At 40.1% G+C, this 25,854-nt stretch overlaps 1 protein-coding gene across 11 annotated transcripts in view; it reads left to right on the forward strand.

The window, feature by feature from the left end:
• The window catches only part of MSRB3 (methionine sulfoxide reductase B3), a 79,451-nt gene that overhangs the window by 47,689 nt on the left and 5,908 nt on the right, over positions 1 to 25,854 (forward strand). For 5 of the 11 annotated variants that reach the window (XM_033514833.1, XM_033514837.1, XM_033514841.1 and 2 more), the window contains one exon: positions 2,540 to 3,242. In XM_033514833.1, coding sequence (XP_033370724.1) covers positions 2,540 to 2,868 — 329 coding nt within the window. In that variant the 3' untranslated portion in view covers positions 2,869 to 3,242. Of the gene's footprint in view, positions 1 to 2,539; positions 3,245 to 24,177; positions 24,276 to 25,854 lie in introns of those variants that run through there. The other 6 variants (XM_019006665.2, XM_015628705.2, XM_015628703.3 and 3 more) reach the window with 3 other exon arrangements.

Raw genomic sequence — 25,854 nt, forward strand, 5'->3', positions numbered from 1 at the left:
CTGTTAGAAGATCATTTAAATGAAACAATTTTGCTTTCCTGTCATAATATGATGAATTCTACTAGTACTTAAAATAGATTTTTTTCCAACAAAGTACTTGAAAGCAAAAAATGTTGTAGGAAAAATACTTTTTTTTCCTCACAATTTGTTAGAGAACAAAGTAAACTGCAAAAAACCACAGGTGAAACAATTTTGTTCTTATTGCCAATATTGTGTTAGTGTCTAAAATGCTTATTGCGTTCAAGTTAGAGTGTTCACAGTGAAATCACAGGCAAAAAAAAAATCAGTTTTGTGCTGTGTTAGAAAAGAAGGACAAATTCATGGGCAATATGCAAGGACTCCAATGGAGTCTTTTTTTGTGTATCTGCAGCTTAGACTATGGAATGTAGGATTCAGGATACAGAAGAGACAGTCAGGGAAGCACCATGTTATAGAAACATCTGTGCACTGAAGAAAGAGTGCCCAAGGACACACAGTGCCTTCAGCTGTGTCCATCATCTGCTGTGCCAGCTTTACACTTCTCTCAAAAAAAGAGACGTAACTCCCAAACCTGTTCTTCTGTCCCTTGCTTCTATATTTCAAATGAAATGTAAAGATAATGTATGTGATCGTGTCAATACTTTGGAAACACTCCAGTTAGTATGAGGAATTAAGCTATAATAGCTGCCCATGCACCTAGAGGCTGTCCTGAGGGACAGCTACACATGACCTTTCATTGAATTCCTGCTACCCCAGCAATCAAATACAAAGCAAGTCAAGGAGCCCCCAGAAGTTCCTGGAATTTCTTTTGCCTGCCTTGTCTGGATTCACAATGTCAGCCAGTGACTCTGAAGGACATTTCTCCTCTCCGCACATTACATTTTCCACCAGAATGAGTGTGTCCCCACATCTTCACCATTGGACAACATGCCGCCCCTATATCACCATCAAGGTTCCCATCCTTTCCTTTCTCACCTCTTGTGTTTACTGGTATCTTTCCTTTAATGTCACCACTACAATGTATTAACTTGCAAGGCTACATGATTCAGCACAGGTGCTAGAGAACAGATGAACAGAATTACAAGGTTGGAGGTGATCAGATGTTTTCCTCTCACAAATTCCTCTTGGTTACACTTCCAGATGTTCTGCAATAGGCTTTCCAAACTCTCTGTATTGATGCCTTGAGAGGCTACCAAGAACAGAAGCAAGACAGAGTTAAAGGAATAAAGTAGATATTTACTTAAAAGGCCTTCAAAAGATATAACTTGGGCAGTACAAGAGCTCAGCCGAGCCTACACCCAAGATGCATGATGTATCACACGTTTTCACTTTTATAAGTATTGGTCCATTTACATACTTGGGCTAATTGTCCAATTACAGTTTGAGGTTATTAAGTCCCATCCTCCCAGATTGCTCTCCTCAATTCACTGTTGTTTATGTTTTTTGGGCCTGAAGCAGTAGCAGTGTCCTTGGTTTCTCAGGCTGGAAAAGGATTATTTTGCCTAACTAAACCGTGAAGAGAACTTGCTAACACTTTATATGAAGTTCAGTGTTATATACTAATGCAGTACAGAATCTGGAAAATATGAAAGCTAAAACTTAAGGCATCAGTATCTGGCCTGATTTTCCCTAGCCTGTCATCAATCCCATTGTATGAAAGTCATCAGCACAACTATTAAGAGCATAAGGAACCCTCTTCCCAAGTAAGAGAGAAACGAAAACCAAAACGCATTTTGAAAGTCAGTAACTTTTACTGACCTTTGCTACCAGGGAAGCACAAAAGAAATGTAATTTGCCTGAAACCTTAGGTAGACAAAGCAAAGGTACTTAGTAAAAACATCCATTGATCTAACCCATCAAAGATTAAAATACAGATTAAGAAATAAGTTCCTACATTTTAATGTTCAGCTTTTCCACCCAGGTTGTGTTAGAGCAGTTCTTAATTTCTTCTTAGGAAGGCTAAGTAGTTTCAGGAACAGGGAGAAGTGGTATTCTTAACAAAAGCATGTTGGCAAGTTCAACAGTGACCCTATAATCAGAGTACTTTATTTAAAAGATCTTGCAGAATCTTTAAGAGGGAAAAGTATCAAAATAAACTGAGATACTTAAGAACAGGGATGATCCAGAGCTTTTTGGATGAGGTAAACGACCTCTTCAGATTCTCTTTCAACTTAGAGGAATTATTTTCTTCTCCCTGGCCACCACCAGCTTGGATGCTTGAAAAGGTGTATGAGCTGGCACAGAGAGATGGTGGGAGACAGTTACTGCAAAAACAACATAAGTTCAGATTGCCTTGTTATTACTTGTCAGTGCTATTTTGTTCTTGGCATTAACAACTCTTCATGCAGATTGTTGGGCATGCAGTGGGTGGGGAGTATGGCCTGATATATTTGTTCAGCAGCAAGACGAGCATTTAGTCAGATGCAAACTGAACCATCTGGTCAGTGTTTCAGGGCCATGCTGTGATGTGGCTTGGAGTATTAGATAGCTGGGACATCTCACTGGTACATCCCAGGGAACTATGTGCTGATTATCGCCTGCTCTTGTATCACTTGTAAAGCTTGGCATCATTACACTGGTGACTATCTGGAGGTGTTTGGCACTGCTGTGACCAGAACTGAGCTCAAAGGAAATCTAGAGCTGTGTAAATCCATTGGGACAACCACCACACTGCCAGCCTCGTCAGCCTCTGGAAAAGAGGAGGGGGAGAGACCATGGCATTCAGTGGGTGTCCCACTGGAGCCCCCACACACTATGCTTCAGGTACTCTTTGGACTTCAACAGCTTATCTGTGGGGTAGGCTGCTGCCACACACCAGGCAGAGGACTATGGGGGTATCTTTTGCCTGTGTGCCTTGATGAATTTAACAGGACGGGATCGTTATTGTAAATGTGTCCCTCTTGTTCTCCTTATTTTCTCACTGCCATAAAGTGCATTTTCCTGTTTCAGTTTTAGGCAACATTTCATTAAGCACAGTATCTTTTGTGGCTGCATGCGTGTTGTCCAAAATAGCGCATCTTCTGTTTTGATTAGCATGGTTTATGGGGTTATGAATTTGAATAAGAGAGAGATGCAAGATATTTTTATTTATTCCCTCTGGATTTGTTAGAGGTAAAAAAGAACATTTTGTTAGTACAAGATGATGAGAATGATACACAGTATTACTTGAAACCAGAATAAATCTGTTATTTGAAAGAAAATGAGACTGTACAAACTAGCTATGTGATAATTATTAAAGACAGAAGATTCAATAAAGATTAAAATATTTAATGTTTTTCTTTCATTGATGTAGTGCTGTAAATTTATGACCATTAAGAAGCCATATGAAAGATCTGTTAGCTTTTGCTATTTCACATTTTAGTCTCTAATCAAAACTGATTTCAGGTTTTGTAGTACTAAAAGTAAAGGGAAAAATGCAAGCTGCTTTTAATCAAACTGTAATGTTCAGCAATCACCATCACAATCTTTAGTGTTGATCTGAGTATGAAGCAAAGAAAATTAACTTGTCTTTTATTGACTTAATTTAGTGACAACCACAGCCTTTAAGATGTAATGCTAGACAAGTTTGTGTCATGCCAGTGCAACTGCCACTGTACATGTGAGCAGCCATCTGCTTAGAATTAAGTCCTAAGTCAAAACACCAATGAGGTCTAATGCTGCCAGTTTAAGTAAGACACAATTTGCACTGTGTTTTATGTGAGTACGGGCATCACAATCAGGTGATGCCAGCCAACAGTGAATTTGGTTACAAGGCCTGAAAGCAGTTGTGAAAGAACTGTAGCCCTGTCTGACTGATCAGGAGTCTTAGCAATCTTGCTTTCCACTGGGGGGTGAATTACTATTTATTGTTTTTTATATTGTTGCCTTGCCCACTTACTGTTCTCTACAAAGTGGTCCCAACCTTTCCATCAGCCATGATCCAGGCATCTGAACGATCTTAGACTTTTTACTCCAAGCCAAACACTGTGCCTATTGAGATCACAGAATCTTTATTCACAGTGTTTGACTTTTGTGAATAAAACCGAAGCACCTAATTTAGCACTAATCTTTTCCATACTATCTGTTGGAATGGAGGTGCTTTCATTATTTGCATAATATTCCTTTCAGGTTTTGTCAGTGTCTGGCTTTCACACAATCCCTGTGTGTCTGTGGAGAAAGTAGGATTTCATTTGGAGGGATATTTTACTAAAGCTATTGCTATGTTGGGGGAGTGGGATCATCTTAACTAACTATGACTATCTACCTCAACCTCTGAGCTTCATCTTGAGTCAGTTGGAAGAGATTAACATCCTCAGATGAGTTCATCCCTTCTGCTGGAGAAGTCTGTTTAAATAGTATACTGAATCACCCTTTTGAGTGCCCATCAATTTTAGAGTTAGGAACATAACTTTGATGGTTAAAGTTGGAATAGATTATCACTGGAATGGATGTACCAAGAGCTGGGGATGAGTGGATGGGATCTCGAGTAATTTTGTATGGTTGATGCTGTGGAGGCTTAGTCAGACAAAATTCGTAAATTTAAGAGAAGAACTACACAACTGCTCCCAAGTTCTTCTGCTTCACCCTACCTATAGGTCAATAAACCTATTGTACATAGAGCTTTTGTGGAGTTTATTCATGAGAAAGATGAGTTTTGCTGTGATTATTTTAGTTCTGTTTCTCTTAGTATGCATTTTCATTTCCCTATTTAAATCTTACCTTTCCTAAACAACCCCAAATCTGCTTAAGTGTCCCCAGTAATCATTACCTCAGAGAACTGCTGCATTTTTATCACTTTTTCTTGAATTATGAGTAAGAATTGTCAGATGTGGAAAAGCTGATAAAACATGTTTTGCAAATTGATCATTCATCAGTGTTCATCTGTTCATAGGCAGGAAGAAAAATATGTAACTCAGATATGGCCTAAGGAAAATATGAGTGAATAAAAAATGTATCATATTCAATCTAGCTTCTGTTAGGGCCCAAATATTAAACTTGTCTTTGGCATGTTTCAGAAAGCAAGTGACATTTTTGAAAAGCTAAATAGGTGGAGATTTTGCTGATTTTAAGTCACTATTGAGAAACTTTTAGAAAGTCGAAGTCTTTTATTCTGTTAACTGCCCTAACCACACTAAGGAAGGCTGACATAATAAATGCAGATACGAAAACTGAAGGGTGTATTTTTGAAAAATTAAATTTAAAACTAGAAGCATTCTGGTTTTGCCTCTTACTTTTCACAGAGGTGGTCATGAGAACAGAATTCCCATGTTTATATCCTCATTTTAAAAGTGTTTACCTTAAGATTTATGGATTTTGGAAATACTCATACACTCATTACCATACTATTATCTCCCCTTCAGTCAGTGATTTTTTTTTTCTGTCACACGCACTAGAAGGGATTTAAATGGAGTTGCAGGAATACTGAAGCAAACAGGAGTGGAATTTGAAATGTCAGTGCTCAGCACCGACAGAATATCTGGAAACCAATTAAGACATATTTAGATTGAAGAGTGACATAAAAATGGGCTTGTGAATAAAAAAATCTGCTGCATAGAGTACTGTGTTAAGAGCATCAGGGTTCTTGAAACGACTTTAAAATGCAAGAAAGAAAGATACAGTGTTTCACTGGAATGAAAGCACTCCCTGCTTTCCAGTATATTAAGAAAAACCAGATTGAAAGACTACTGTCAGAACTGTACTTCAGGTAATGATATATATAAAATCAAATATACAATCCAGATAGTATTAAGACTGTGGCAAACTGAATTTGCATTGGTCATCAACTTGTTAACTGGTGGAGAAGAGAATGACATGAGCTGTCTTTTTAAATCATTCTATTTTCTTTACTATCTGTGTGTGTTACTCTTCCCTGGCCCCACAATGACAACATATCTCAGACGTACCTGTACCTGTATAGTTGTGGCAGTATGGTTAAACAAGGCAGTATTTTGCTGTTGAAGCTCAGCACAATGCTGAAATCTATGCCAGCAGCTGGTTTCACTCCTTTGATTCTAGGCATCACAGTATAGACCATACAAAAAGTAAGCCTCGCTCCTAAAAAAGCAAAGAAATATACATAGCAGAACTCTAATCTTAATTCCCTTGCTCTAGTCTCTGTGAAAGTTATTTAATGATACATGAATATAAGTTTTCATGTTCCACTTGCTTTCTCACATCAGGAAATCTCTTCCCAAAGGACATACTCCTGGCCAGGACATGTAACACTCCAGTTAGACTGTCTGTTGGGACATGCCCCTTCCTGGGTTCCTGTTTCTAGGAGGAGGGAGAGGATACCTGACCACCTCCCCACTTCCTGTGAAGACTATGGACAAGTCCAAGTTTGGGACCTATGTCATCACTTACATGGGTGCCTGTTGGCATGACACCCAGAATGGCAAGGCAGCCTGACTGTATTTGGGTGGGAGTGAGGACACCCACCTTCATCCAAATCCCCATGGCCTTAAGATGATCAAGACAGGGATGGACCGTACAGAAACTGTCCTTGCACCCTCTACCCTCCTTCCCACAGCAAAAACGGTTATTGGAAAACTTCAGAAGCTCAAATTCATGGGAGTTCTCCTGGCACTTTGCCTCCAGGAATGTTTCTACTTACCCACAAAATGACTGAGCTTTAATGAGTTTCTCTTAATTTGTACAAGCACTAACAATATATTTCTTTCGCTTCTCTGCCAATAATTCCTGCATGTTTTTTTTTAGTTTTCATAACTGTCTTGTCTAGTGCCAGGGTTAAACCTCACACAGATGGAGATGGACAGTAACATGAAAATGCCTTAGTAATCATATGTGTTACAGCCTGAAGTTGTGCTTTAACATTTGGATGGGACTGTGTTACTTCAAATTTAATAACATAATAAAAAAAAAAGCTCTGTTAAGGAAGCTGAAAGAATAAGGCAGAGTGTTCATTGAATTAATGAAGATTAATAGATGAAGGGCATGCAGTGTCATCTTCACTGCAGTGTAAATAAGATTATCTAAGTTATGCAGACACTCTACCTTTAATTCAGGCTGTATTTACAGAAACTTACCACCCAAATCTCATTAGTTCAATGATATGGTTTATTTGTGTAGGTCTGTTTCAGAACTAATGAATGATGGGGAATTAAAGTTGCCGCAGTGGTATCAGGTATTTTAAAAAGATTCAAAGCAAGAGTGAAGAATGTCACCCTCACAGGAAACAAACTGATACCAACTGAAGCTTATGCAAATATTTAAATGATCTAATAAAGATCAGTGAAGAAAAAAATAAGAAAAATAGTTGCATGGGATGAACGCAGGGAAGTAGATCGTTAAACACAGGGAGAATAAAAAGATATGCTAGAACAAAGCTACATATAAAATTAATGCTTGTCCTGCTCACCCAATTTACATATTCAGATGGATGCAAAGTCCTTGCTATATATTCTTACTGTAGAAAGAGGTAAAATGTTCAAACAGAGGATGCTAAGGTTAGTCTCAGAGGGTGGGTTAGCCAGAACTAGAGATTTTTTGAGGGCTAAACTTGTGTATTGCAAACAAGGTTGGGGGCTTCTGTAGCCAGCCAAGTTTAAGCTGGGAAGCTGAAGAAAAAGATTTTGGTTTTTTTCTATGTATTGAACTGGGGCAGGGTATGTACCACTCAGATATTTAACATACAGTGATATTGGAAAGGAAACATTTGAAACAAAGACTTGCACTATATGCTTGCAAAATGAAGAGTAGAAAACAGTTGAGCGGTTTGATTTTTATGCAGAGTCTCTTAACTTTTCCTGTCAAATTTTTTTGCAAAATTTAAGAATTTTTCAGAAAGTTTTTGAGACACTGGAGACTCTGGTTTAAGGCACTATTATTATGTAGAAAGAAACTAAAACCAAATTCCCAAACCTGCCATCAACTTAAAACTCAGGCCCAATTTAATTGGATGCTTAATAACTAGCACCTACAGGTTGGTCTCCTAGATTTTGCAATCATCTGGCTGTGACAGCCTTTCTTTTCTGTTCTGCCCTGGTACAATGCAATTGTACCCCTCTGTGACCCCTGGGGATGCCAACAATAGAGATGATCAGTCATTGCACAAACAGCTCTCCAAAGGGTGATCACTTTGTTTCAGGCCTTTCTAGAAAACAATTCATAGTTATGCAAATATTTTACACTTATTATTTCTTAGGGTGTAGATTACAAAATGTGTTAAGAGTAGCAGAGTGAAACAAATACTACACCTAGTGATAGTACTGCTGAACACTGAAAAATAAAGGTTGAACATTGGAAGTTTTGATACGGAGGCCTCGCCTCCTCCTTACTCCACCTCCTCCCTGAAAAATACAGCAATGGGATGGTGTCTTGTGCAAATGAAGCACTATCTTGTTTCATCCCAAAAAGTTTTAATCAGGGTGAAAGTGAGGCTCTGAAGCTGATGTCAGATATGGCCTATACAGGTCATTAAGCTGCCTGCAGGGGAGGGAAGTACGTTTATAAGGTCTGTTTTGGAACATGGGTCAGAAGTCTTCAGGTCCTCTAGTTCTTGTTCTAAAGCCAGAAGCTTCAAGGCTTGTTTGGGTGTTCAGTGAGCTGCTTTATGGGGTGTTGCTTGTGGCATGGGAACCAAGTCATCTCTCACTAGCACTAGCAGTGCTGTTGGCTCCGTTCTCTTCCTGCAGCAATTCAGACAGTATTTTAGCTCTTTAGTTTCTTTACAGGAAAGAATCCTGTATTAAGAACACTTGAAGTGATGCAATTACAGCATGAGCATTTAAAACCATGAGTATGCCTCACTTTCCTGGGGAACTGGGAAGAAGGTACAGAGTGCATAAAAAGTTTTTGGTGGGACTGCAAACCAATCAGGGTGCTAGACACCCTTTACATTACAGTGGAGGTTTGGGCTTCAAACAGTCCTTTCTAGGTAACTTAAAGCAGGCATTTTTTCCTAAGGCTAGGAGGGCCCTGAAGCCAGAATGTGTATTATTTTGGTTGCAATCTCATGTAGAGTGAAAGGTACAGAGGGAAGACCCAGTAACCTCTGGAATTCCAGTCCTTCCCTGTCCCTGTAACTTCCACTGTTGAAATGCTGCTAAATCCCCTTTGACCACTCAGAACTTAAGTAAACAGAGATGGTACTTGTGGGATGTTATGAAGTATTTTTTTAAAAGTCTGAGTTTGTTGAATAAGGTTGGATCAGTACTGGAGTATCTTGGTGTCAAAGGTTAAACTTTGTTATTATACCTAAGGGTTGGGAAATGACATACTGTTGCTTTTGAGTTTTTCTTATCCGTTTTTGTAAGACCTCACACCATGCTCAGGGAATTAAAAGTATAGTGTGTTTCAGTCCTTTTCCAGAAAAGTGCATCCTCTGCTACCTGCTCACTGTGAAAAGATATAGCCCAGGTAATTTAAGTTCTAAATTCACATACCTTGCCTTTTGTAATGCTGAGACAGAGGAAATCTTTGGAACTGAAGGATTACAGGCTTATTTGAATTATAAAGGCACTGACCTCAAGCAGCCTTCTAGTCAAATCTGTTGCTTGTGTGGTCAGTTTATAATCAAGTTTCTGTGATACTAGTGCACAGATGTAGTGTCAAAGCTGAGTTCAGAGGTTTAGTTTATTCTAACAGTAGAGTTTTTATCAGTCTGGGATATCACAGTAAGTCATCCTTGCACTCCTTGCCCTGTTTTCTCACCTTCCACCTCATGTTGCCTCCAATGCTTGTTTAACTTCTTAGTTAACTGATTGAGCTTGTTAGCCAAGAAAAAAAAAACTAAAAAATTGAATAATCTTCTTCTGGTTTAGTGAATTAAACTTTCTCCCCACAAACAGATAAACACCTGAGCTGGTGAGCAGTGAGGAAGCCGCAGAACTAAGACAACTGAGGGCAGGGAAAAGAGAAGGCAAAGAAGCTGATAGATTGTTTCAGCCATCCTAGGACACCTAAGTCTGTCCTGTAAAGCTTCTCCACTTTGAACACGGAATGTTCAAAGCTGTTTAGAACAGAAGCTTCCCATGCATCTCCTGAGTAGCAGGTCACTGACTGTTCTGCATTGAGTGCCTCTTTGGTGAAAGACACCCCTGTGACAAAGTTTGTTTCCAGCAAGTAAGCGTTTCATGTTCCTTTTGTTTAAAAATCAGCGTATTTGAATGGAAGATTTCCTACTGAGCCCTTGTCAAGATTTTGTATTTTGCCTTCTCTGGTGAGAATGTTTGTACAACTTTCCTTTAAGAAGGAACCACAAACTCATCTCTCAAACTTAACCAAAGTCTCTGTACAGCTCCTTCCAAGGGCAAATCAAGGCTACAGTTCCTTGACTTCAAATTCCCAAGCACACACTACTAGAGAGGAAACACAAACACCAAGTTTGCTGCCTTTTTTAATTTAAAAAGGAAAGAAAGTAGTGTAAGAAAAATAAAATTAATAGAAGAAACAAAGTGGAAAGGCTGACAATGAGAAGTGGTACACATAAGGGTGTATGTTAAAAAACATTAAGTCAAATTAAAATCTCTACCTCCAGCCACTTTTTCAACTTAGCTATTTTTGCTTACTGTCTTGGTGTGGATGATGTTTCTGCTGCCTAACTGCTGTTTTGTTAAGAATTCTTCCAGTCAAGCCTGCTCTACAAGTATCTCCTCTATTTCTTCATAGTAGAGTTCTCCTGGCAGAAGTTTTGATAGTAGGGAACCAAATAAACAACTGCATGTATAAGGTGTTAATCGACTTTACTTCAGTAAGTTTAGAATACCTTGCAAACTCATTTGGCAGTATTTATGCAAGGTTTCAGCAGTTTACTTTTGGAGTAAATATTAAAGTGAAATGAGCTACAGTTTTTGAGCTGATTTTGAATGTAGAGCATTATTTTACACCTCGTTAGGTCTATTTTTCCTACTAATACAGCCGTGGCAATTGGACAAGTGAAAGACTGATGGGATGAACAAAGGCAGTGTTACTTTCCCGAGCATGCCAAATCCATTCTGTAAATGTGACATTAAAAAAAAAGAAAAGGATCCCAAACCACATAGCAGAAGTCAGGCCTAGAAAACCAAGAAAACCTGCACTGCAGCAGTTTGCACAAGTTCCTGCATCTATTTACCTAATGTTTTCAGACACTAGAAGGATCATTTTTCCATGTGAAGCTAATTTGCTGATTTTGAAAATTTGAAGTTTTTATAAATGTTAAAAATAACTTGATACTTAGCAAGGCCTTTATTAATCTCTCTTGAGTAACAACTCGTATGATTGTTTTGGGATCCTCTGGTCCCAGCTTGTGCTGCAACAGTTATGGTGGGGGAGCTGTCCCGAGCATGTCTGAGGTGCCCTGTCAGAATAAACTGTGCAGGGGCGGAAACCTTTTATTTCTCACAAGCTGTTGACCCATGTCCAGAAGACTTAAGAGTACTGTTTTAGGAGTATCACTTAGCGAATAGTTCGAGTGGTTATCTCCCACCACTACCTGCATGATGTCTCTGGCATCAGCTAAGTGTGAGTAAACCAGCCATAATATGTGAACTGTTCCACACAGAAATGTGCACAGCTTTCACAAATGCATCAATACTGTTGTAGATTTCGTGATTCTCTATTCTCACATAATAATGACAATGTTACGGCTTTTGAATGCTTCTTGGGTTTATTCCCCTGTAGAATAAGCTTTGCAGTGCTACCACCCCTTCATACCCTGTTTTCTTTGCCTGCAAGACTAAGATATAGCTGCTGATACAGGATTCTAAAAGGCTTGGGGGTAATGGAGAGAATGAAACATTCCTCTTCCAGATGCTGCTGTTCACAACACTTTTGACAGTTAAAATACATCACACATTCTCTTGTCTGTTTAATATAAACAATTAGTATTTTAAATGGAGTCCAGCATCAACCCCAAATAGGAGGATCCAGACAGGCAGTTCAGATAGAAAGCTAAGAAATGTTCTAAATTTATACAAAAGCAGTTTGCAGTCAGTTCAACCTATGCCTAACACATTGTCTACGGCAGCACATCAGACTGTGGAAGATACTGAGAGACCAGTAGCTTGTCTTTTGAGGAAGAAGGTTTCATTTTTTGTCTCAAAATTATTTCAGCACAATTTTTTATCTGCAATTTTTAGTATGAAATATAAAATGAAAGAGGAAAAACAAAATAAAAATATAGTATTTTTGTTTTCATATAATGAACTCTTTGTATAATGAAACATTCTAGTCAACCCAAGAGCAGTTTTGGAGGAAAGCTTGTTTAGAGAGAATTTTCCTTATTGTCTCTTCTGGAATGAAGAAGTTGGAAATCACAGATCTCATTAAATAAAGCACAAAAATCCAGCTTCTCTGTAGGTTTACTTCCTTGAAGCTGAGGCAAACCTGAGATAACAAAAGGGCTTTAATGCAAACTCAACTTTAGTATACAAGCAACATGATGAGAATAGTTTAGATCTTTGTAATTTTAGGAATTCTAATATGATTGTTGCAAAGTGCAATTTGCTAAAATTTATTTCATTTCCTAAATGCGAGAATTTTTAATGAAAATGTTATAAACCGAAAAAGCTCCTGACAAAAGGCATTTGGGATGCAATACAATTCAATTGTAAACTTATTTTTTGAGTCTAGACAATGTATAGCTCCATAACACAGGGGAGGTAACATTCTGTATAATACTGATTTCACACAGATGGTCTTAAAATTTAATTTATCTAAGGTTTAGGCCCTTGTGGGCATGAGGATCTCTCTGGAAACTTCTGTCAACTTTTCTATGTCAATATCTAATCATGCACCAATATGAACCTGGACTAGGTATAGCTATCATTTAGGGAATGAACCATCTAGTTACTAGCATGGGTAAAATATCTGATAGGAAGCATTTCACTTCTGCTTGCCAGAGAAAAAGCTAAATGCTAGGTTATGAACTTTACATCAATTATTTTCACTTCATTCCTTTACAATAGTCAGTGGCCAACTGCACTTGGCCCTGAAGGATCTACAATAGTGCAAATAATGAATCATAAATAAACAACTTACCACCTTTTCAAAAGGAAGCCAGATAATTAATTTCTTTTAAATTGAGACTTCCTCTAAAACTAAAAAGTCCCCACAGCTTCTGCAGCCATCAACTCGGTTTGCACCTTAAAAAAAAAAAAAAAAAAAAAAAAATAGAAGCAGGGCACAAAGGAGTAAAAATGAAAACAGCTTCAGGTTATTCAATTTCCTGTTTGTTTAAATATGTCCTTCCTGACATGCAGATTCATCACACTCCTTTCCTGGTGACTACTTCATTAGATTAGTTTAGTTAGGTATTCAGAGGGATTTTTATCTTCTGACTCATAAAATTCTTGAATTGCCCCAAGAATTTCCTGTGTCTGACTGGAATTTTATGGCCTTGTAGTTTTAGCTGTACTCCTTGAAGAAGTTGCTGTCTAAATTGCTCTGCTTTTGAGGTCTTCAAGCAGCAGATCAGGAGCCAGCTCTGAGCTCGATTCCTACTTTTCGGGAAAACTGATCCGTGCCAGCACTTCACCTCTTAAAACTGTAGTCAGAAATTTTTCTTAGTATTTTTAAACTCTTCTTTTCCTGACAGTATTTCCCCTTGCTGCCCATGCCCTTCCCAGGTGTCCACTTCAGAATATTTGTCCAATTCCAGAAATGCACCCCGGTGGCTCAAAGCGCAGCCTGCACACTGTCCCATCAGGTTTTCATCACTCTCTTGCTATAAAGCAGAGAAGCTGAGGTTACGGGTATACCGGGCCATTTAGCAGCTGATGAGAAATGCCTTTGTATATCCTTTCCCTGTTTTTTTTTTTTTTTCAGTGCTTTCTGAGGAGGGTGAGAGCTAGGTTAGGCTGGAGCCCTGATGTGTGCTTCCTTTGAAGGGTTCAGCGAACTGAAGGTGATGCTTTTTGACATGTGAGCTCCAGAAATGTACCGAGCCATTGCAGTGCCAGCTCGGCTGTTGCACAGGGCCTTCGCCTGCCTTCGCCGCCCTCTGGGCGCGGAACGACGGCCCCGTCCTGAGCCGGGCCAGCGGGGCTCGGCCGCACCTATGAATGCCTTGGACGAGAAGCGAACAGGCGGCGGAATGGCACCCGGCCTGTCTTCCACGGTCCCAGGGGAAAAAGTGGAAAAAGCCTAGTCACCCCTTGAGGTGTCGGTGTCCAGTCTCCTCTCCCGGGTCAAGGTGACTGCGCAGGAGCAGCCCTGAAACACGACTGTATGACCACAGACCCGTGTGTGTCTGTCTGTCTGGCCGTGAGGTCTCTTCCCCTCGAGTACATTCGCTCATGGGATCGGCAGGTGGAGACAAGAACAAGGCCATGCGCTGTGCCGGGCCTCCCCCCGCCCGGGGGCGGCAGCTCCGCTGAGGAGCGGCCGGGCGGGCCGAGGGCGGCCGCCTCCCGCAGCCCCCGCCCGGGCGGGCCTGCCTTCCCCGCGGCCGGAGCTGGCCCCCGCCGCCGTGCCTGGCCCAGCCACGGTGCCTGCCGGCGGCAGCGGGACCGGGCAGCGCGCAGGGACAGCGGCGGGCGGGGTACGCGGCCCGGACCATGGCCCGGGCACAGCAGTGGCGTTGGGGGCCGGCAGCGCCGGGGCACTGGTACAGCAGCATGGCCCGGAGGAGGGGACCCAGGGAAACAGATACTAAGCAGCCATCAGCCTTAGAGAAAATAGTATCCAAAGAACATCCGTAGCTGATGTTGTGAATGGAAGCTACTACAGTTGGCCTGGCGTTGTGGGAAGCGCATGGAGGCAAATCCGCATGAGTACAGTTTTCTTTGAATTACTTGAATTCCTCAATGAGAGGCACTATGCTGCGCGTCCACTCCTTAGCATCTTTCCTCTCTAGTTTTCTTCTGTATAGGAACCTATTTCCTTTTTCTGGTACTCTGTAGCTCTTTTATTTCTTCTCTTGTTTATTGCAGCAGGTTTCTTTTCTAAGCAAATTACTCCTTTGCACATATTTCTTTACCTAGAGTATCATAAAAGAAAAGACCCTGAAGTGAGTTGGATGTTTACAAACTAATATTATTTGTCTGCAAAAACATGTAGAGAATATAACTGACTTCCACTGTGAACATTTGCACCGTGCCTAATTACAAATGTTCATAGCATACCTTCGAAGTTGCTTTCGTGTCTTGAACACTTCATGTATGGTACTTTTGTTTTAAATTATTTATTTGAGTAAAAAATATAGTAGAAGGCTAATGGAGAAGGAAAAGAAGACATAAAAGACACAGTCATAAAAGGAATAGCACAGGCACAGAGGAGAATAAGAGACCTGTGCTGAGCTGACCTGTGCAGCAGCCATATTCATGTTAACGCTTGCTCAGTCATTGGGATATTCTGGAGGCAGGCTGGGCTTCCCCCAGCAAAGCATTAAAGGAAAACAGCTCCTGATGAGATTGGTTTTAGCTGCTTTGCTGTTTCTTTCCATGGACTGTGTTACTGATGACATTGTATGGCTGTGAAACAGTTTCCTTTTAAACCTTAAAGGAAAATGTAGTGTTTAGGAGAAAGGGCATGTTTTGCTCTAACCTGCTGTAACAGAAAACAAAAGGTGAACATTACAATCAGAAATATTAACTTTTCCATTTCAATACTTACAGAGTTTTGTGGTTTTTTTCAAAGTTTTCTACAGAAAACTTAAAAGGAGCATGTGTATGTGTGCATGTGTATATTGTTTTTGCCGGGGTTTTCTGTGACGGTCTTTATTTTCTAGTACAAGTTATTACCTACCTCTTTTTGTTTGCATAAGAGGTTGTTAAAAAGATTTAAACCTCCCCCTAAACCGACAGCAACTCCAAACAATCTAACCCTGCAAATCATTAATTTTCTTTTCTTCTGTTAGGATTTTATGTACTGCCTGTAGCTTTTGCATTCTTTTATGCATGTGGCACAGTGTTCAGCTGTATGTTGCAGAAACAAAGTCTTAGGCAGAGGGAAATGTAAAATTACCCTGAGGCCTAGGGTGGCAGAAGTACCTCAGAAATCTGCATAAAACTGCAATGGGTAGATCTTGCACTCCTCATGAGAAGCAGGGCTTCAAGGCTAGGTTCCTTGCAGGGCTTTATGAGCATGTAGTTCATAGTGAGATGTTCCTACAGTGTGATAAAAATCCTGGTCTAGAAATGTATCAGTCCTAAGGACTAGCTTTGTGGATAAGCTGTAGTATTAGGCAAAGAGGAGAGTTTTGCTCTCTACAGTGGCATGAGAAGGAGCCATGCTCCACCTCTCCATATTCTCCTCCTGCAGTCTTGTCCAGTGGCCAAATGGCCTTTAGAGGCCTGGTAGTTTGAAACTTTGTCTTCACTCTGCTTTCAATGCTCTGTTCTGTCAACCTTTGGCAGACATTGCCATTAGCTAAATGCCCCAGGTGTTTGCCCCAATCCTGACAAAAGCTTTCCTTCATGGCCAAGAAAATTATGCCCATTTTTAGTTTGTGACCAAGTTCCCCCATCTAGACATCTCCTTTAATAAAGTAAACAGACAAAAATTTTCTTTTTTTATTGTTATTTTGTGGGAGGGTTGTTTGTTTTGATCAGTGTAATAACTCTTTCCCTTGTTTCATAATTTTACAGTTGAGATGAGAACCTTTTTGTCCAGCTGAAATGAGGAGGGTGCTTGTCTGTTAGAGCACTCAATACTGGACACACTAGTGAAGGAGGTCCTGGATGCACTATAGAAGGAATATAGCTGCAAAAGAAAGACAGTACAGGCTTTGGGGGTTTTTTTTTGAATTAAAATTAATTCAGTAACCTCTGTAGTTTCAGTTTTAAGTGTGCAGCTGAGTTCTGGCTGATCTTTACAAACTTTATTTCCCAGACATGCATAACAATACTAAAGGAAAATATTTCAACAAACAATTTGTGGATGCTCATTACTTGAAAGACACCATGACAAATTTTTCAAATATGTATTTCATCTGTGACTGCTGTTCATTTCAGTGCCAGATGTTGATTATTACAAGGTTGCATTTGCTGGGTTCTTTAACTTTCTCTGCGAACATACTGCATTAGAATTCCCATTTTATTAAATCACTTCCATCTAAGGCCTGCTAGTTCTACTGCTAACCTGATTTACTCATCTTATATGAAATCTTGGCTGTTTTAGTGAGTTGCACAGATAACTCATTGGTATACAAATTTCAAGATATTTTGCAATATATACATTTGTTTTACCAGTACTGCTTTAGGAGGGAAAACAAAAACAACTATTTGAAGTTGAATGCTTTGGACTGAGGTTATTAGGTCAACAGTAAATTTTAAAAACTATTTGAGAGATTTCATGATGGCATTTTAAAATTATAGCTTAAGGTTACACTGCTTCACACAGTTCTGTTTGTCTCCTTTGATGCTGAAGATCTACAGCTGACTTATGTGTAAGATATATTTTTAAAAACATTAGCCATGATTTAAAGTAACAAGAGACACTATTCAGATGAGGGGAGAAACCCGTCCTTTGGGAGGAAGTGAGTTAGGTTCAGTAGTTTTGTTGAACCTGAACCAAGAAAGAAACCATTAGTAACTCAATCGTTGTAAGAAGACATGAGGAAGACCCCAGCTTCTGCCTACCTGTAGATTTTAGCAGCAGCTTGTACATTCAAGATGTTGAATATTACAGAGGAAGACTCTAAAAGAACCAGCTTGTATTTATCAGTATTTTTGACCACAGTGAAAGCACAAAGGAAGCAGCTAGGGCAAGAGCAGTATTGTGATAGAGTTATTAATTGCTGAAGAGAGTAGGCCCCATGCTTTTATTGCTCAAGAGACATCGGGGGCACTCTCGTTCTGAAAAATTCAGATGTCAAATGAAATCGTAGACGCTAAGTTTCAGATCTCCCTTAACAATCATTTTAAACAAATATAACCTCCTCCCACTAACAAGGAAATAAATCTGGATTGCATATGCTGTTTCATGGTAAGTTGTTTGGATGCTCAGAGTGCTGTAAAGGAAGAAAACAAATACCACCTTTATTCATGGCTTTCACTTTTTTTTTATTTCCCAAGTGAGAAACATAAAGGAAAAAACAGATGGCGATTGTCTCATAAAAGCTGCTATTAGAAGTTCAGTTGTTTTGAAAAATTCCCTTCCCACACTGTTCTGCCAGCATGGCATTTGCCTGCTGCAATAGCCCAACTTTGCTGTTAGAGACAGGTAGTATTAGAGAGAAGCCCTCTTTTTACTTTTTCTTCCAAAATTGTTTTATTTTTGTCTTTGTTTTGTTCCCTTCAACCCCTGCCTAGCTACCACTCTGATGCTTTTTCAGCATGGTCTGCTGAAAAACAGTACTGTGTTGTCTTTCTTGTATCTGGATGGTGCTGGAAAGGAATGGCCATTTTTTTTTTTTTTCCCCATATCTAATGTGAAGCTGTTTGCTGCTGAACAATAATGTTTCAGTGCCTGATTCTTTTTCTAGCTAGATTTGGGTAAATTACATGAACCTCCACAGAAAGAAGTGTTATCTGACGGTAAAATAATTGTAAGTGAATAAGTGAATAAGAATATTCACTATTCATTCATCATCATGGAGATATTAAGAAAAATATCCTGGGATGTTCTGTGCTAGCCAAAAAAAAAAAGCCCTATATCTGTGCAGGCATCCTACATAATAGCAACATGTCACTTTGTAGTTCTACATTAAACTTTTATGTGAGAAGTTACAGCTGTGGATGCCTATGTCTTTCAGATTCTGTTTCAATAAACCTTTGAGAAAGAAAAAAGTGAAAGCCCTTCAGCTTTACAGCAGTTTCAAAGCAGAAGCTTTATTACCTTTTTTTTTAATCCTAATACACTTTATGTTTTTACACAGACATGGCTTCTCAGTGAAGATAAATGATGAGACTCCACCTTAAAAAGCCTTTGGGTTTTCATTAATCCACATTAGGTTAAAAGGGAATCAGAATTCTAAAAATACAGCACATCAGAGAAACAAGGTATTTTTCAGGTCAAGGTCCTCTTTTCCATCTGGTGCCATTTGGTAGTTCTAACATCTTCCATCTCCCCCTACTTCTCCATCTGTAAATAACTCACTGAAGTAAATGCTTGGAATAATTATAGCAAAGAATGATAAAATGCAGGTTGAATTTAATCTCCTAGAGATCTAAAATGAAAAACAACTACAGACATCACAGTTATTGAAAAACTGGAACTTTCCAGTTGGCAGGTGTATGAAATGGGAATTATGTCAGAGTATTACATGCTTTGGGATCGCAGTTGTGCTGTTCAAAAAAATGTCAAAAGGCATATTAGTTAAGGATAGGGGAAAAATAGCCTTGCAGGGCTGATTTTCAAAAGCAATCTGCCATTTCACTTCTGCAAATAATTATAGACGCACAATCTAACGGTTAGCTGCCTAAGTGCTTGCATCCATCTACTATGAAGTTGGAGATCTGATCTAACTCCAATAAAATGTGTGCAAACTTGCAAAACTGGAAGGAGGTTTGAGATGCTTCTAAAATTGATCAATCAATCAGCAGTTGGACTTTCCAAAAGCTTATGAGAACAAAATGTCTCTCTTTTTTTTTTTGCATGAGGTCAGCATTGCCCCAAGAAAGAATCCTGGAGCAGCCCACAAGATAAGGGTCTTTGGAGCTTCCTGGACTAACGTGGAAGAAACAATCTTCTTCTGCTGGGGTTTCATATCTGTTATCAGGAATGCAAAATGGGGGCTGGACTGTGGGCACGCTGTTTGTGCTTGCTGCCTTCCTGTGGCATTATAGCTACTTTGGCATCTCAGTCTGACTGTTCAGTTTGTTAGCTGTCTGGGACTGCTGTGTACTTGCAGCTGTGCTGTCCTGGTACCCAACTTGTGCCAGCTGCCTGTATAGGTGCCCACATGGCTGGCTTACTAGGAATAAAGACCCAGTCAGGTACCTGGAATAGGAGGTCTGAAAATGAGAAAGAAGATGCCTCTTCTGAATGATTTGAAGCCCTCTGCCCAGAGTGGCAAAAGCAGCATCCAGCATTGATTACCAGATCCAACATTTCTCTTTCTCCCTGTCCTTCTGTGTTGCTGCCCAGGGCAGTACCAGGCAAGAAAGCATTCTTTGATGAAGTGGCATAAACCACTGTCTCCTCTTTTCCAGAATAAGGACCATTATAAAAAACAAAATATTCAATTTTGGTGAGGGCATGTAGAGTGAATTTTGGAAACGCTGCACAGATTTTACAAAATATTTGGGGGAAGTCCTAGAAAGAGAAAGAATAGGACATGACTGTGTGTGTGACTCCCAGCAGTGTAAGACCCTCTGTTACTCATGCAGGATGGAGCGGAAAAGATCTGTCAGTAATGTTCGATTTACGCATGCTTTTCACCTAAATACTTGACAGAAGAAAGTTTCATTGCTTTATTTAGTGTATTTTAGACCTAAGAAATTATAATTGCTGTATATTTGAAAAACTATTAATCTCTGTGGCTTGCCAAACTGGCCATTAGGACATAGTGGCTTGACTCCCATTCAAATGTTTGTTAGAGTGAGCACAAACATGATAGACTCCTATTTTAAATCCTGTTTATGTTGCCAGTGTGGTGCAGTGTCTGTGAATCTAAGAATGAACCCGTTCAAAATGTCTATAGTGCAATAAAAATTGCTGGCACTTACTGTGTCATACTACCCCTCAAACTAAACTTTACATTCAAGGATAAATGTATTCACGAATCTTAGCTGCTGTTCACACACACAGAAGTGTGAATGTCTTTTGAAGCTGTTCATTCATCTGGGAAACTCCTCCCACCCTCATCATCTCTCTTGCAATTACCCTTTGCCCCTTTCCTCCAGAGGCTGTTTCTTCTTAGGTAGTATGTTTTACCATCCTTTGAAAGATGGTCTGGCTACAGCTGCACATCAGATATGGACTAGATTTGACAGAAGGCCATCACCCAAGGAGGGTTGAGTCTCAGAACCAGGGTTTGCAAAGGGTCTCCACCAGCGCTCAGCCTCTGCAGTGATAAGGGTTACTGTTTCTCTCAGCTTAGCAGAAGATATCCAAAATGGTCATCTTCACCCCTATCCCTACAGGAGCATGCCCTTAACAACTAACAGATGGCCTTCAAAGGTGGGCTGAAGATTTAATGCACAACTTAGAGCAGCCTAAAATATCAAGGTAGACAACCATTTTGCAGCCTTACAGCAGGAAGGAGGCAGGAGTGGAGGAGCTGCAGCAAGAGGGACATATGAAGTGGCCTGAGGTCTGCAAAGTGGAGGCCACTGCTGGGCTATTTACTACTTACATAGAGAGTTTAAGGCTTGCTTTCTACACCAGTGGGAGGTGCTTGATATGAAGGCAAGCAGACTATTGCTGCTACAGCTTGTTCCTGGCAGGTTTTGAAGTAGACAAAATGTTGCAAGAAGGTTTAGGAAACTATCAGATGGGTTTTCCACTCTACCTCAGGAGACGAAATGAGACTGCAAAAGGGGATTGATTTTCTGGTCAGTCTGGTTCATGAGCTCAATGAGAAATTCACTCATCTTCCTCTCAGGGTCAACAGAATGACAGTGTGTCTCACTGTGCCCTTCAGGACATTTTCTGTTCCAAGGTTTGCTCAGTTTTCAGTTAACCTTCACAGAGTTAGTGGCTTGTCCTGGGAATGCTGGTGCCTGGCCTGACATGTTACTCAGGAAGATATGGCTTGGCAGGGATTTAAAAGCACACACTGTGGATATCTGTTTCCTAGTCCCTCTCTTGGGGACCATATGTGGCAGTGGTGGAGCCTTTGGAGCATGTGTCACATGTAGCATGAACTGACAGTCTAATCTGAAGTCACTCCAGTTGGGTACAAAGACTACTTTAGAAGAAGCTTGCCTTTTTGTATAGGTTTCAGGTGACTTCATTTTTAGAAGTGCGTGGAGTGCATCCAAATAAAGCAAATAATTTTTCTATAGTGAATGGGAAGACCAAAAGGAGTAATCTGGAGAAAGAAGGATGGATGGTCTTTCTTAATGTCAAAGCTGACATAAACACCTCTCCTCCAAGCTCTTCTCACAAGATAATTTTCTCAGCAAGACACAGATTGCTTCAATTTCTGTTTTGCAGTCTTTGAAACTCCCCCCTCATTGCTATAATGAAGGGGGCATGGTTTTCTTTGAGAATTTCTGCAGCCCTGAAGTTTGCCTTCTCTAAAGGCTTTCACATGATGAGATAGTTGGTAGTTCCAAAGAGCTCTCTCTTTGAAACTCCTCTGCCATTGCACAAGGGCAAGCTGGTATGTCTGCTTTGCAAAATTAATAACTTTAAAAAAAAACACAAAACCAAACAAAAAAGGCTTCATTAAAAATATTCATTAAAAATTCATTAAAAATATTCTGGCTAGCTCTGTGTAAGGCCTCCATTTTCATTAGACAGAGGCCCAGCTAAGAAGATGACAAATGGTGTTGGAAAGGAGCCACCAATTAGGAAACAACTATTTTTCTGTCAACAGGATAACCCCTTTTACAAACTTGTCATATGCTTACTCCTTTTCTGTTTGTGAAAGTAGTTGTTCAACAGCAACATTTTGCATGAGGGGAAGGATTTATAAATTGTTTTTTTTTACGGTTAGCATTGCTGCATTGTTTTGAGTTCCTGTTTTGTGGGATATTTTCCCTGTTCAGGGTGCTAGCTTCTCAGTCTGCCTGCTGTCTGTAACTCTTCCATTTGTAATAACTGGAGAGCAGGGGATGACTCTTCTTGTTTCTGCAGTAAGTTCTGGGGTGGAAACAATTGTGGTGGTAGTAGGCACCTTGGGAGTATAGGACTTGTGACTTGCGACTTGCAATACCTTCAGGTACCTTAGAAATGCTACTGTATGTGTGTTTTATAAAGGAAGAGAAACACATTTCTGAGCATTTCTTTGTTTTAAAAAATATGTTAGGCTTACATCCTAATGAATCTTTTTCCATATTTAATAATCTAGGATACAACTGAAGACATATGGATCTTTTTCCAGTTTACACATTTTCTCTACCCGCATTCAGAAAAGTTGATCGTTTCCACATCTCTTTTTACTGTATAGAAAATGTTACTCACTTTTCTTATGGAAAGCTATATATACCCTTAATTCTTCTCCATGCTGTGATTCACAGCTGCTGCTGTGTCTCTTAACAGCCTATTGGAAGTCATTTTATGAAATCATCAGTAGCAAATGCTCAACAAATATTAGAAAAAGAAACAAGAAATTCTCTATTTTTGGAAATGTGTGTCATATAGGGAGAGAGCAAGAGCTGCCTGTGCGTGTTATATTTGGCAAGAGACTGAATGAGAAGGACAGATAGCTGGTGAGATTTCAAATGGTCACTGGCAGATGCTGACATGACCTTAAATCCTGTCAGGTGGTTATGTGGGAATGCTGCTTCAGGAAATGGAGCGTTATGATGGCTTTTGAGGAGCGGCTGAAAGGTTACTGTGGAATGAGTATCTTCTGGGTCACCAAACAGACCTGTCTTGTTGTCCACCTGTGTTGTGGAGAGGAGGAGACTTAGTGTGGAATAGTTAGAGTGGAAGGTCATTATTTTGGTAAGTGGCCATTATTGGTAGGTCGGGTATGCATATCATCATCTGGTGTCAGGTCATACAGCTCAGTGCTTAACAATCAGCTCCTTTGAACATGTGCATTAGTGAGTGCAGTTGTTTTATCCTGGATGCAGACCACATGCAGATCATCCACTAGTGTCTAACCCAGGCATAGTTATGGTTACACCTGTCCATGTCTGATCTGAAGCACTCATTAGTTTTTTGACATGAGACATGATAGTAATCATCTCACTGCCTCTAATGTGTGATGGTTCAGTGTCTGAACACATCCTTTTGGGTTTGCCATGGTGAAGGCAAAGGTTAAGGCATGTTTTGGGGCTCTAAACTGCAATTTCCCAATTCATTTTTTAAGTACCTTTATATTGCAAAAGTAAAAGCATTTGTTTCATAAAGCCTTGCTGTTTATATTCAGAGTGGAATTTGTGGGGCTTTTTAACTGGTGCTTAAAGCTGAATTGGCTTACCTGGGACCTTTATCCCTAAGCTAAACTGATATCACTGCTTGAGGTGGAGGAATCCCTGTGGAGATGGAGGTTGGGCAGCTAGTGGGAGCTTAGTCCTTTCCTGTAAACAACTGTACTCAGGGGGAAAGTTTTCCAAAGTACCTAAGTGATTTAGGATAAAAAAATCTCCATTTCATTATTTCCATACTCTGGAGTAAGATAAACATTTTTCAAAGTGCGATTCTGTCCTGCTTTTTGCAATGCTATCTGCCACAAAGACACCCTCTTTTCTTACCTATCTTGTTCCTCTTTTCCAGGTTGGCCTTCTTTTTATGATGTGATCAGTCCTGATGCAATTGCTTTCAATGATGATTTCTCCTATGGGATGCATCGAATTGAAATATCCTGCAGTCAGGTTAGTTTATAGCCCACACAGACCATTCTGATAGCAAAGGCTGCAAAAACCATTAGAGTGTGCTGTACTTTCCTTGAGATTTGCAAACCTTTCAGTTCCATTAAATAGTAATAATTGTGAGAGAGCACAATGGGTCGTAGGTATAAAAGCTGGGTGGAAAGAGCTGAAGGCACAAAGGGATTGTTGGAATGCACATTGTTGTCTCATGTGAGATTTTACAGAGCAGATGTAAATGGTTGGACTCGGTGCTGAGTTTACAAAAATAGTCTTCCTGAAGAGGGTTCCTTCAAAGGAGCTCCTGAGCCTGTCCGACTGACTCCACATGTGAGCAGCTGAGAGAAGTCAAAAGCAGTGGAGCGACTGTCTGTGTGCTGATTCCATCACTCTACATTATTGTGCATCCATGCTAACTCATTCCCAACACTCATTCCCAGCACAGTCCTAAATGGCTGCCTCAAATAATCCCATCTGCTGTAATAATGAAGTCAGTAGTCATTCAAAACATGCCCAAATTTTCCGTTATCTGTCTTGTTCTACTTTCTCTCATCCTTTGTGCTGCCCTCTTTTCTGTGAAGGGAATGGCATGATCATTACCTAGCAAAGGAGAAGCTGCTGCATTGGTGTTCAGCAGCTGTAGCCAGCAGCTTACAGCCCTCTAGCTCCACATTCTCAAACTCCTCCCGAGAGAAGCAGCAGCTTCATTTGGGCAGTGATAATTTGCTGTTCTTTCAGTGTTGTTGGGGGGATAACTGATTTTATCCCTGACAATATGCATCTGCATCCTTACTAGTCAGTAAAATCCTCATTATATAAGGCTCAAAGTGAGTTAAGAAACTTCTCAAGAGTATCCATTAACTTCAGTCTGTGTAGAGCATTTGGCCCAGTATGTTAATGACCAAATTAGCTTGTCTGCTAGTTTGTCATGTGTACTACATAATTCTGAAGTTTTTACATGGATGATATGCTGTAGAAGATCCATTTGACACTTTGTGGGAATATCCACTTCCCTAAATTTGCTAGCAAGGTAGCAATGAGACTGCAGTTTGGGAAGCTTGTGCTTCACCAGCGGTTACTGGCATAATAAAAAATGCAGTCCAGTCTCTTTAGCTCTGCTTAGTAGGCCTGAATAGTACTAAAATCTGCTTACTGCCAATCTGCTGAGCCTGTATTTGCTGACACACTGCAGGAGATGGCCAGAGCTCCTGGAGAAGCCCAAGGAAGCCTGTGGTCAGGCCAAAGAATCTGGGAATGTCATTTACCTTTTACCAAACATAACAGTGTTAGCAGACCTGAGACCAGCAGTATTAGCAGCAGTCACATACAGACACCATAAAATCAAAGCAAAACTAAAGTCTGAATTTGAAGGAAAAAGTATGACCAAGGTTGCTGTATAATCCAATAGCAACTTCCTACTAGCTATTCCAGCTTCCTGGGATAATAACTCCATAAATGATAAAGTCACACAGGAAAATAGCTTGAGGAGTGGTGAGCATCTTTGCAGCAAGTGTGCAGCACAGCTAATACTGCTCCATTGTGTACCTGCCCCTGGAGTGTGGATCACACATGCAGCTGCAAAAAC

Source organism: Parus major, chromosome 1A (genome assembly GCF_001522545.3).
Source record: "Parus major isolate Abel chromosome 1A, Parus_major1.1, whole genome shotgun sequence".
Lineage (NCBI taxonomy): Eukaryota > Metazoa > Chordata > Aves > Passeriformes > Paridae > Parus > Parus major.